The following is a 12,906-nucleotide window of genomic DNA, read 5'->3' on the forward strand; positions in this document are numbered from 1 at the left end:
GGCTAATGAATGCTGCTGATGAATAAATTCCTGAAGAAGAAAGGACCCCCAATCGGAGGTAAGCATATGATGTCTTCAATTAGGGACCAGAAAAAGAAAGGGCAAAGAAATTCTGTGCATATGAAGATAAGTCCTCTAATTTGCATTTGTTATAACATTATTGGCTGCCTTTTTTTTCTGACTAGGGTCATAATATTTATGGGTTTGAACTGGAAGTACTACTGCAGAGAATTAATGTGTGCAAAGTTCCTTACTGGTCCAAGATAGGTCGACTGAAGCGATCCAACATGCCAAAGCTTGGGGTAATAATAATCTTCAAAATCTTACTTCATTTGGCTTTTTTATATGGGGTAGCTATAAGGGAACACACTATGCTTTTAAACATAGGAATTCGTTGTCTTGTGATAGGAATTTCAATACATTTTAATTTTGGCACCAAATATCTTTTCCTTTGAATTCAGCATTTTATACTTTGTAAAAACCTTGGTTAGAGTCTAGGAATAGTGAACAAAGACAGTACACACGAGTTAGCTTCACTTTGTCATTCCCAGAGTGATAGCCCTTTCTTAGAGCAAAGTTGTAGGGTTCAGTAATTATTAATTAGGTGATTCTTCAGGAAGAAGATGAGAATAATGACTGGAAGGGAGCTGACATTGACTATATAAGAAGGCAGGGACTAAGTACTTTCCGTGTTAGTTACCTCTCATAGCAACTCCAATTTGATTTTATAGACATTTTCACAAAGGGAATTTAACTTGTTCAGGATCATATAAAGTAAGGGAAAGAACTGAGATTTGAACCCACATCTTTCTGACTCTTTTGAGGCCTATATGCTGTTCAGTCTTTCTGCTTGTTTCATCTATCAAGGTTTTGGTGTGGAGCACCTTTTTCCTAAACCTCATACTGCATAGTGCATGAAATCTCATTTTACTTAAAGCTTATAAATAAAGTTGACATGATAACCTCACCAGAGAAGTTGGGGATCGCTGTACCTTTTATAATGATCTGCAGTTATTCTGCTGCTATAGATCACAGTTGTGACCTTTGCTCTTGCTTCTTTTCCTATATTCGTGTCTTTAAAGTGGTGGAGTCATTATTAACACTTCATCTAAACACTTGCTTAGCTAACTCTACCGCCTTCAAGATTTTCTTTCTATGGCATCTTCTCAGTGAGGTCGTACCCACCAACCTACTGAAGATGCAGTTCTCTCAGATACTTGTCCTCCTCATCTTGCTCCACTTTCCCCTTTTTCCATATACTTGTTACATTGTAAAACTACATAACTTTTTATTTACGATGTCTATTTTTAATCTTATGTCTTAATTGAGGTGGTCAATATTTCCTATTTTCACTGCTTTATCTTGAATATCAGATACACAGTAAATGTTCAAAAATATTTGATTGAGGGCCAAACGCAGTGGCTCACACTTGTAATCCTAGCACTCTGGAAGGCCAAAGCCAGTGGATTGCCTGAGCTCACAGGTTTAAGACCAGCCTGAGCAAGAGTGAGACCCCACCTCTAAAAACAGCTGTGTGTTGTGGCGGGCGCCTGTAGTCCCAGCTACTGAGGAGGCTGAGACAAGAGAATGGCTTGAGCTCAAGAGTGTGAGGTTGCTGTGAGTTGTGATGCTATAGCACTCTATGGAGGGCAACAAGTAAGACTCTATCTCAAAAAATATTTTTTTTTTGATTGATAAATGGAAGAATGAGAGTTTCATCATTGTAATTTTGGGGCCAGCTTCAAAATAGATTAGAATCAAATGTTCTCAATGTTTACCCTTTGACTGGATTTGCTTTTTGTCCTCATCTTGCAGGGCCGCAGTGGATTTGGTGAAAGAAATGCTACCTGTGGCCGAATGATCTGTGATGTGGAAATTTCAGCAAAGGAATTGATTCGTTGTAAAAGCTACCATTTGTCTGAACTTGTTCAACAGATCCTGAAAACTGAAAGGGTTGTAATCCCAATGGAAAATATACGAAATATGTACAGGTATGATCCTGGATTCTTCAGGATTTGTCCATCTTGAAATTAACAATAGCAGCACACCAATACTGTCCTCAGGCTGGAGGGAAGCTGGTGGTGCTGTAAAGGGGAAATTGTCTTCATGTCAGTACCGCCATCTCTGTTACTTTCATGATATAAACTAGTTTACCTCCTGAATTATTCTAATTCAATTAGTTTATCTCCATCTCTCTCACCTGTCTTAATACTAGCTTGAAGTTTCCTAATAAGTACTTTGGAAATTGATAAGAAATATATACTTCCACTCTTGATTAGTTTATTCAGGAATTAGTGCAGAGCAATTATTATGTTATTTAGAGATACTGCTTGCTTATTTTTTTCTTCCACTCCACTGGCCATTTCTCATTCATTTCCTGCTAGTAGCTACTTCTTCCTGAGTCCTTCCTTGGACTGCTTCTCTTGTTTGTGCTCCTTCTGTAGGTGATCTCATAGAGTCTTAGGAATTTAAATACCATGTAGGTACTGAAGCCTCCCACCTATGTATTTTTAGGTTAAACCTCCCCCCTAAATTCCAGAGTCACTGTATTCACTTGCCTATTTTACTTGTAATGTCTAATATGAACCTTCAGCTTATTTAAAATTGAGCTTTTGATCTTCGACCCTTGATTCTTCCTATAGTCTTTACTTACTGAATTAATGGCAACTGTTATTTTTCCATTGCTGCTGGAAACCTCCAAAGTCATTCTTTGCCCCAAACCTCTAAGATATCCTTGATTTCTGTCTCTTAACATCCCAAGGTAGATCCGTCAGGGAGTCCTGTAAAATCTGTCTTCTAAACATATTTACTTCTACATCTGGCCAGTTCTTTTAACCTCTCTTGGACCCACCCTGGTCCAGGCCACCATTCTCTTTCCCTCAGATTACAGGGTTTATATGCTTAGCCCTTTGCTTCTGCCCCTTCCCCCTCTGTGGTCTGCTCTCAGATCTGGCCCAGGGCAAGAGTTACCTTGCTAAAATTAAGTCAGATATGGTAAATTAATTACCTTGCTCTGTTTTCATTCATAGTAAGAACCAAAGTCCTTATTTTGACTTAAGAAGTTCTACACAGTGTGTCTCTATGCTGTTAACTCTGTCCTTATCTCCTAGTGCTCTTTCCATCATTCTCTCTGATCTAGGGATATTGGTTTCCTTCCTGGTCCTGGAACTGCCAGACTGTACTCAGTTCAGGGCCTTTGACTGTGCTGTTCTGTCTGTTTGGTATATTCTTCCCTTAGGTAATCATCTATAAGGCTTGCTCTCTGACCTCTTCCTGGTCTTTATTCTCAATGAAATCATCCCCAGTTCCCTAAGATTTTAGTCTCTTTTAGTCTCTTTAATATCCTTTGTGCTTATTAACTTTTTCTCCTTAACACTTAAGATTATATAACATACTATATACTTAATTTCTTTTTCTTTTTTATACTCTATCTCCCTCATGAGGACAGGGATTTTTATTTGTTTTGGTCACAGCCAATGCCTAGCACACAGTAAGTATGCAATATATACATCCTGGATAGAATAAATGAAAGGATTTAGGTGGTTTTCAGGTTTGTAGTTAATATATTATTTTATTTTGATGGGATTTTCTTGTGTTTTGAAGAAAAGCGTTAGAATTGATGGTATGAACGGATTTCTATTTACATACTGACCTTATTTTAAATTGTTTCTTCCAAAGCCGAGGTGCCGTTGCTCTGAACTACTTACACTGAAAATTCCTTGTAATATTTTATGAAGTTCTGATTATAGTCATTGTTTCTTTTAATTACTTGATTCTGTTTCATTCTTACTTTTCTGTACAGTGAATCTTCTCATCTGTTGTACCTGTTGGAACACACCTGGAAAGATGCCAGGTTCATTTTGCAGATCATGTGTGAGCTAAATGTTCTTCCATTAGCATTGCAGATCACTAACATCGCTGGGAACATTATGGTAAATTTAACTTAGAAAGGGGGAAAAAGCATTTCCTGTTGGATTCAGTGTTTGCTTGGGGTAGTTGTTATATGATAATGAGTCTAAATGCATGCTTATAAAATGAGTAACTTGGATTCTGAAAGCTGGGCTTCTTTTGTAAAAGGAAGAAGTGGTTGAGAGAAGGGGAGGAATGCCAGGTGCAGTGTGTTGAAATTTGGATTTTCTCTCTAACATCTGGATGTGTCTGTCTGGTGGAATGGTCCATTTGGCAGTAAAGAAATAGCCAAGTTGTTATTATTTTAAGTTCTCTTTGTCTCCTTTAACTATAATGCTTAAAGAGAATGTCAGAAATAATTTTTTTCACTATATAATAGATCCTCAAAAATAAATAAAACAACAAAAAAGAAATAGTTTAGTACCTTTAAAAAAAAGTTCTTGTTATTAGGAACAGTTTTGAAGGAGATTCTATGATTAAATTTACTGACTCAGCCAGGTTCAGTGGCTCATGCCGGTAATCCTAGCACTTTGTGAGTCTGAGGCGGGTGGATGGCTTGAGCTCAGAAGTTTGAGACCAGCCTAAGAAAGAGGGAGACCCATCTGTGCTAAGAGAAAAACTACCCTATCATTACAGCTACTAGGAGCCTGAGGCAAGAGGATCTTTTGAGCCCCTAAGAGTTTGAGGTTGCTGTGAGCTATGATGCCATGGCACTCAACCCCAGGACAACAGAGTGAGATTCTGTCTCAAAAACAAACATACAAAAATAAAAAATTACCGAATCAAGAGTTGCTTTTGTTCATTGTGGTTTTGAACTCAAATTTATAAAAGAAATTCTATTTAATAGTCCAGGACGCTGATGGGTGGAAGATCTGAGCGTAACGAGTTCTTGTTGCTTCATGCATTTTATGAAAACAACTACATTGTGCCTGACAAGCAGATTTTCAGAAAGCCGCCACAAAAACTGGTGGGTCCAAAATTGTATAGTATTTTGCTTTTTGTTATCCCCTTTTATTATCTAGATAGCCTTTTTTTTGCTGTTGATAACACCTGCTTCCAAAATAATTAATACCCTGTGTGCTGTACAAACGACATCAAGTTTATTCCCTTGTGTTAGTGTGGTCATTTCCTTTTCCACTTTTCTTTGTATAGACAAAATTATTTGTGAAATAGGAAATTCTTTGAGGGAGGCATTAGACTTCTCTGATTGGGTGACCATACATGAAAAGCTTCTGCACAGCCAAGAACACAGTAAGTAAAGCAAGCGAACAGCCCTCAGAATGGGAGAAGATATTTGCAGGTTATGTTTCCGACAAAGGTTTAATAACCAGAATTCACAGAGAACTCAAACGTATAAGCAAGAAAAGAACAAGTGATCCCATTGCAGGCTGGGCAAGGGACTTGAAGAGAAACTTCTCTGAAGAAGACAGGCGCACGGCCTACAGACATATGAAAAAATGCTCATCATCTTTAATCATCAGAGAAATGCAGATCAAAACTACTTTGAGATATCATCTAACTCCAGTAAGATTAGCCCATATCACAAAATCCCAAAACCAGAGATGTTGGTGTGGATGTGGAGAAGAGGGAACACTTCTACACTGCTGGTGGGAATGCAAATTAATACATTCCTTTTGGAAAGATGTTTGGAGAACACTTAGAGATCTAAAAATAGACCTGCCATTCAATCCTATAATTCCTCAACTAGGCATATACCCAGAAGACCAAAAATCACATCATAACAAAGATATTTGTACCAGAGTGTTTATTGCAGCCCAATTCATAATTGCTAAGTCATGGAAAAAGCCCAAGTGCCCATCGATCCACGAATGGATTAATAAATTGTGGTATATGTACATCATGGAATATTATGCAGCCTTAAAGAAAGATGGAGACTTTACCTCTTTCATGTTTACATGGATGGAGCTGGAACATATTCTTCTTAGTAAAGTATCTCAAGAATGGAAGAAAAAGTATCCAATGTACTCAGCCCTACTATGAAACTAATTTATGGCTTTCACATGAAAGCTATAACCCAGTTATAACCTAAGAATAGGGGGAAGGGGGAAAGGGAGGGGAGGGAGGGAGGAGGTGGGTGAAGGGAGGGTGATTGGTGGGATTACGCCTGCGGTGCATCTTACAAGGGTATATGTGAAATTTAGTAAATGTAGAATGTAAATGTCTTAATGCAATAACTAAGAAAATGTCAGGAACGCTGTGTTAACTAGTGTGATGAAAATGTGTCAAACGGTCTATAAAACCAGTGTATGGTGCCCCATGATCGCATTAATGTACACAGCTATGATTTAATAAAAAAAAAAAAAGAAAAATGTTTTGCCATATTAGTCCTACCCAAAGTTAAATAAATACCAGTTAAACTTTTTATTTCCTTAAACACGTGAACCTTTATTTTTCTGTTGCATTTTTCTGTGCTAGTGTAATTAAGTTCTCCACAGTCAGGTTTCTGAAGAGGCCTCCATCACTTTGGAACTACTGTTTTATTAGCAGTGATAGTAATTGGTTCAGAATGGGAATTGAATGTTAAAATGCGATTCAGGTTTTTATATTTGTTTTATGCACATTATCAAAATTGGTATAGGGAATATATTTAGAGGACTAACTCCTGAGGAAATGAATGTTGGCCATTAATAAACTACTCTAATGGTGTCCTTATTAATAATGGAAATAATGATATTTTGTGTTTTTACATCATGAGTGTTAGAATGGTCAATTTAAGACAGTCTCATTTTGAAAAGTTGTATTTTTAATGTCCATTGATTTAAAAATATGAAATTTCTGTGAATTCAGAAACATTTAAAGATAGAATTTGCATATTTAACTCAGAGATAAAGTATTTGTTTAGAAACTACAATGATTGGCATTTATTTGGATTCATCAATGTATTACAGTAACTTTCTTTACAGATAGGACTACTAGCTTAAATAATGCTTTTTAAAACTGAGTACTTAAACTGGAAAAGAGGGAATCATAAAAATTCTTGATTAATTTGTTTCTGCAAAAATTAATCTTTCCATTTGATGTTAGGGAGATGAAGATGAAGAAATTGATGGAGATACCAGTAAATACAAGAAAGGCCGTAAGAAAGCAGCGTATGCTGGAGGCTTGGTTTTGGACCCTAAAGTTGGTAAGGTTGGGTAGGGAATTGGTTTGCTCTTGCTGTTAAGGAATTTCTTAATGTAGAGCTAGGCTTGAGATAGAAGACCTAATATCTTATAGGTCAGCAAGTAGCTCTTACAATGACCTTATTTTTATCTTTTGTTCATGTGAAAATCTTGTTTGCCAGTCACCTGACATGGAATTAATGTGAATTTTTTTGTTACTATGTCCAATAAAATTTTATTTGTGGACATTGAAATTGAAATTTCTTATAGTTTTCATTTATCATGAAGTATATATTCTGTTTTTGATTGTTTCCAACCACTTAAAAATGTGAAAACTATTCTTAGCTCATGGGTGGTACAAGAACAGGCGGTAGGCTGGATTCGATATCCACATAGGTTGCCAATCCCTGAGCCAGATATAGATTACTATTTGTCCTGTGGTAGGAGCACCTCTGTCTTCTTCCATTTACTCTGTGAGAGTGGGCTCTGCCTCTGTGCAGTGTGCCAGGATCAGTTCAGTTGAATAGCAGAGTTAAAGAATGTGCAGACAGTAACCACCAAATTTAACTTTAATAGGAGAATAACTTTTCCCTGTTGTTGTGAATGGCAAAGAAGATATTTTATGGTACACAGAAAGAAAATCTTTTTTAAAAAACGATTTTAACTATTTTCAAGCATTTAGTTCAGTTGTAGTGTTAAGTATATTCACCTTGTTGTGCAGGAATTAATGTGAATTTTGTCAAGTTACGTGGACTGTGAGTAGGAGACATTTTTTGACAAAAGTAATTTTATTAGTAGTTGTATTGAAATAGAGCAGAAATACTTTGGTGTTAGATAGATCTGAGTTTGAATTCTGTGTGATCTTGGGCTGCCTATTAACCTCAGTAACCTGTAAAATGGAGGTAAGAATAATATCTGCCATATAGGGATTTAAGGATTAAAAGTGATTATCTGGTATAGTGCCTGACGCAGACTAAGCTATCAGTGTATGTTTGGAGTTGTTATTACTGTCTTAATAGCTGACATTTATTTTTATTCAGTTTCTTCTCAAGGCGAAGCTAACTCTTTGTAAATGTCAAAAAAAAATATAGTAGCTTTCTATTCACCCTTTGTAAGTAAAAAGAATGGATCCTTCCATGGCTGACATTTATATATATATATATATATATATAATATATTTTTATGTTTTTATATACATATAGTAGCTTTCTATTCACCCTTTGTAAGTAAAAAGAGTGGATCCTTCCATGGCTATATATATATATATATATATATATATACACACACACACACACACAATGTATATTCCTTCTAATAATTTTACCAGCTTAGGCTTTGTCTCAATATTTCACAGGCCTTCACATCTTCCACCTGAAAGTATGGGTCATGGTAGACAGACACAACAAAAAACTTTATATATATATATGCATATATATGTATATATATATTTTTTAATATATAAAATCTTGTTTGATTTTTAGCACAGTTTGTGTACAGGTAAATGGGCTGTCCATTTTATTCTTTGATGGTATGGTAATAAATAAAATATGTAAGCCACTCACGGGTTTCTTTTGGATGTGGGTGGGAGAGTAGGAGAGAGGGAATGCTTGCTTTGAATGAGAATTTAACTTTTTTGAAATGGATATGGCACCTCTCTAAAATAATTGATAGGAGAAGGTGTTTGCGTAGAATGATGGTGTTCTTTGGGGATTACTGGGGAAAGGACTACTAAATGCCTATATGCCAGATATTCTTATCTCCATTTTACAGGTTACTGAGGTTAACAGGCAGCCCAAGATCACACAGAATTCAAACTCAGATCTATCTAACACCAAAATATTTCTGCTCTAATTAGTAGTTATAGCTGGTTTCAAAGCAGGATCTTTTCCTCCCTCTTCTTTTCTGATCTGGATTTTCACTCTAATTCACTCTTGTCTACCACCATTTTGTTTATTCTCATTTTATCTAGGGGTAGTTGACTCTTCCTTTTTTTCTGCCTCACAGCTCTGGAGAGTATATAGTCTCTCATATACTTCATAGTGTAGTACTTCTATATGATTTGATAATTCTGCTTTTCTTCAGACTTTTTATAACATTATGTGGCTTTTTTATTTCAGGTTTTTATGATAAGTTCATTTTGCTTCTGGACTTCAACAGTTTATATCCTTCCATCATACAGGAATTTAATATTTGTTTTACGACAGTGCAACGGGTTGCTTTAGAGGCAAAGAAAGTTACCGAGGTTTGTATTCAACCTGAGATTCTTGAGATTGAGATTTAAAGAATTGCTCAAAGAAGGAAAAGAACCAAAAGGGTTAGCGTTTTCGTTTTTCCTCTTCAAAGATACATTAATTATATCCTTTTTTAGAGGTCAAAAAAGGAGAAGGGTAGAAAGACGGAGACTGGTTCTGATTGTATTGATACATGTAATTCACATGTCATATAATCCACCTGTTTAAAGTATGCAGTTCAGTGGGTTTTAGTATATTTGCAAAGTTTGCAACCATCACCACAATTAGTTTCAGGACATTTTTGTTATTCCCCAAAGAAACATTTTTTTTTTTTTTTTGTGGTGGTTTTTTTGGCTGGGGCTGGGTTTGAACCCGCCACCTCCGGCATATGGGACCGGCGCCCTACTCCTTGAGCCACAGGCACCGCCCCCCAAAGAAACATTTAAGTTGTCTCTTTTCTCAGTAGCTCTCTTTGTCTCTTTGTCATCGTCTTTTTTTTTTTTTTTTTTGACTCTTATCTTTTCTAGCTCTACGCAACCATTAACCGTTCTGCTTGTATAGATTTGTGTATTCTGGACATTTCATATAAATGGAATCATACCACAACCACATGCTTGGGAGCTGTTTTTCAGTCCCAGCTTCATATTCCCAGAAGAGAGAATCTGATAGGCTTACCTAGGTTAATCAGCATCCCTGATCTGTATCACCTGTGACCACAGGCATGTGCTCACAGAATACAAATCTGATTGCTAACAGTGGGCCTTTTTGTGGCACTAGAGCAGTGGTTCTCAACCTTCCTAAGCCTGAGGCCCTTTAATATAGTTCCTGTGCCTTGTGACTCATAGGTTGAGAACTGCTGCACTGGAGGATAATTTTACAGAGAAGGCATTGGGTAAACATCCTCCAAAGGTAGTGACTGCATTCGATTAATATTTTTTGAGCTCTTCCCTGCTGCTGTGCCAGCATTGTGATAATTATCATTATCTAGCTCGCCCCCCCCCCCCACTCTTGTCTACCACCATTTTGTTTATTTGAGCTTTCCAGTTTTGGATTCTGGATATATAATAGAATCATTTTAGAGATGGATAAGACATCAGAGGTTATTTAAGAAATACTATATATGTAGTAATGTATGGATTCTGTATTTTCATGCACAGTACCCTCATTTGGTCTTCACAACAGCGTTACACAGGTAGTGGTGGTAAATTTGGAGTGGATTGTAAATTTCCTGACTCCAGATCCTTTCAGTTTACTTTTTTCTGACTTTCATAGTTTCTGTAAATAGGAATGTCTACCAAGATTTCTTTAATAGGTTTGTTATCATCATTTACTATATTGGAAAACAGTAGATCCTTATTTCTATTGTAAGAATATTCATTTGAAGATATTGATCTTTATAAAATTAGATGATTTGTAAGGGAGGCTGGGTTATCAAATGTCATTGACTTGACATACTTTAAGCCAAGAGGTTTATTTTTGATTCTGAGCCTTTGAAAGGGCAAATTTGCCTGCCTTTTCTTTGCAGCCTGTTAATAGAATTAATGGAGGCTTGAGAAAAATTGTCTAATGCTTTCCCTGCTGTAAATTTTAATATAAGAAGACTGCTGGTTGCCTTTCTAAAATGTTATTCTTCTACCGATTGCACAGCAATTTATAGGTAAAATGTACTCCATAAATGCTAAGAAATATACATATATGTATTACTTTTTAGAAATGTCATGGCCTATTTAAATGTGCTGCAAACTTTTAAAAGAAATTTGTTGATTTAGTATTTCGCTTTTAATTTGTAGTCTAAAGTATTTATAATAATTGCTATGATTCTCTATAGTTTTAAAATTCTATAGCATTTTGGTAGTAAAAATGATTCAAAACAGTAGTTTAGCTGCTGGTTATTTTTTTGATCTTAGAGGTCTGTTTTAGCATTTGTATTTTAAAAACAATTTCTCCAGACATGTTGCTCCATAGTCTTATTGAAGAGAGGATAGTAGTATATTAAAAATTCATCCCTTTAAATGAAATCTAAATTTGTGAGTTACAAGGATAGGGGAGAATTGGGAATGACAGACTGATAGAATTGGGAGAAAAGAGGGCAATGTTGACTTATTCTATAACCCTTTCAGCTCATTCTTAATTACACTTGAAAAGTGACTTTTCAAGTTGTGATCAACACTAAAATTTGATTTTTATGAAATTTCTGTTGTTTGTTCATCAGGATGGAGAACAAGAACAGATCCCAGAGTTGCCAGATCCAGGCTTAGAAATGGGTATTTTGCCCAGAGAGATCCGGAAACTGGTAGAGCGGAGAAAACAAGTCAAACAGCTAATGAAACAGCAAGATTTGAATCCAGACCTACTTCTTCAGGTATCTTTTCACTAAGAGACATCAGAGTGACAGTCTTAGCTTTTAAAATTTGATTATTTAGGATCAGAATAAATAGGCTTCTGTGGGAAAATGCATGTGCTTTTATGTTGTGGGTAGGTAAGCACTGAAAATAGTGCCTCAATGGTAGGCACTTCTGTCTGCAAAGGCCATTTCTGAGTGAGATTCTTCTGACTCCTGGGAACTTTAGAGTCTGTTTACTTTCTTCTAGGTTATCAGTTGCAAACCAATTGGGAGGGGTCAGCAATGGGGTCAAACAAACTGTTTCTGACCACTCCCATTGGTATTGGACTTAAGGAGTCATGGATCCAGGAGGATAGATTGAGTATATTGAGAGTTTTTTTTTTTTTTTTTTTTAGGGGATATCGAGGGTTTTACTTTCTCACTGGTGATGTGGAAAGATAGCCAATGTAGTGTTTAAGCATCCATAAATATTGTTGTTTATCTTTTGTCCTTATGTGGTCTGCAGTATGACATTCGACAGAAGGCTTTGAAGCTCACAGCAAACAGTATGTACGGTTGCCTGGGATTTTCCTTCAGCAGATTTTACGCTAAACCACTGGCTGCCTTGGTGACATACAAAGGAAGGGAGGTAATGGCTTAATAGAATTCACATATTTAAATATGATAGTATTTTTAAATATACATGTGTAGTGTGGGAGACGCATGTTTATTATTTAGTTATACAGCTTCAAATACCCCTTTCTTAGGATAAGTTTAAGACAAATAGGCATTTAAATAAGGATTTATTTAATTTATCATTATGTACAAATAGGCATTTAAATAAGGATTTATTTAATTTATCATTGTGTGTGTTTATTTATTAAACATCTACTGTGTGCCACACATTGTTCTAGGCCAGTGGTTCTCAACCTTCCTGATGCTGTGGCCCTTTAATACAGTTCCTCTGGGTCGTGACCTACAGGTTGAGAACTGCTGTTCTAGGCACTGGAGGTAGAGTGTCAAGCAAGACGTAAAAGATCCTTGCTATCATGAGGCTTAACATTTTGCCCAGAGTGGGATATAGGTTGGGGATAAGGGATGGGGTGAAGGTACTTTGGGAAAACAGACCATAAAAAGAGCAAATAAAGTAGAAGAAATAACCAAGAAAATATGATAGAAGTAAATGTTGTGCAGATAATTAAAGCAGAGTGATGGGCTAGAAAATGTTTACATGGCTAGCTTAGAGTGGTCAGGGAAGGCTTCTTTGAGATGTCATGAATAAGACCTAAATGATATAAGGGAGCTAGTTTTTTTGCTGATG

The 12,906-nt window shown here is 36.3% G+C and overlaps 1 protein-coding gene and 1 non-coding gene across 5 annotated transcripts in view; both read left to right on the forward strand.

Moving 5' to 3' along the window:
* POLA1 (DNA polymerase alpha 1, catalytic subunit) overlaps window positions 1-12,906 on the forward strand; it is a 313,249-nt gene that overhangs the window by 41,595 nt on the left and 258,748 nt on the right. For 3 of the 4 annotated variants that reach the window (XM_053580580.1, XM_053580579.1, XM_053580582.1), the window contains exons 19-26: window positions 186-302; window positions 1,816-1,991; window positions 3,803-3,932; window positions 4,757-4,876; window positions 6,955-7,054; window positions 9,149-9,273; window positions 11,475-11,624; window positions 12,112-12,234. In XM_053580580.1, coding sequence (XP_053436555.1) covers window positions 186-302; window positions 1,816-1,991; window positions 3,803-3,932; window positions 4,757-4,876; window positions 6,955-7,054; window positions 9,149-9,273; window positions 11,475-11,624; window positions 12,112-12,234 — 1,041 coding nt within the window. The remainder of the gene's footprint in view (window positions 1-185; window positions 303-1,815; window positions 1,992-3,802; window positions 3,933-4,756; window positions 4,877-6,954; window positions 7,055-9,148; window positions 9,274-11,474; window positions 11,625-12,111; window positions 12,235-12,906) is intronic. The other variant, XM_053580581.1, reaches the window with a different exon arrangement.
* LOC128578842 (small Cajal body-specific RNA 24) lies at window positions 8,051-8,180 on the forward strand. Its single transcript, XR_008377946.1, has one exon. It is a non-coding gene; the product is annotated as a small Cajal body-specific RNA 24 (non-coding RNA).

The sequence above is a fragment of the Nycticebus coucang genome, chromosome X (assembly GCF_027406575.1).
Source record: "Nycticebus coucang isolate mNycCou1 chromosome X, mNycCou1.pri, whole genome shotgun sequence".
Classification (NCBI taxonomy): Eukaryota; Metazoa; Chordata; class Mammalia; order Primates; family Lorisidae; genus Nycticebus; species Nycticebus coucang.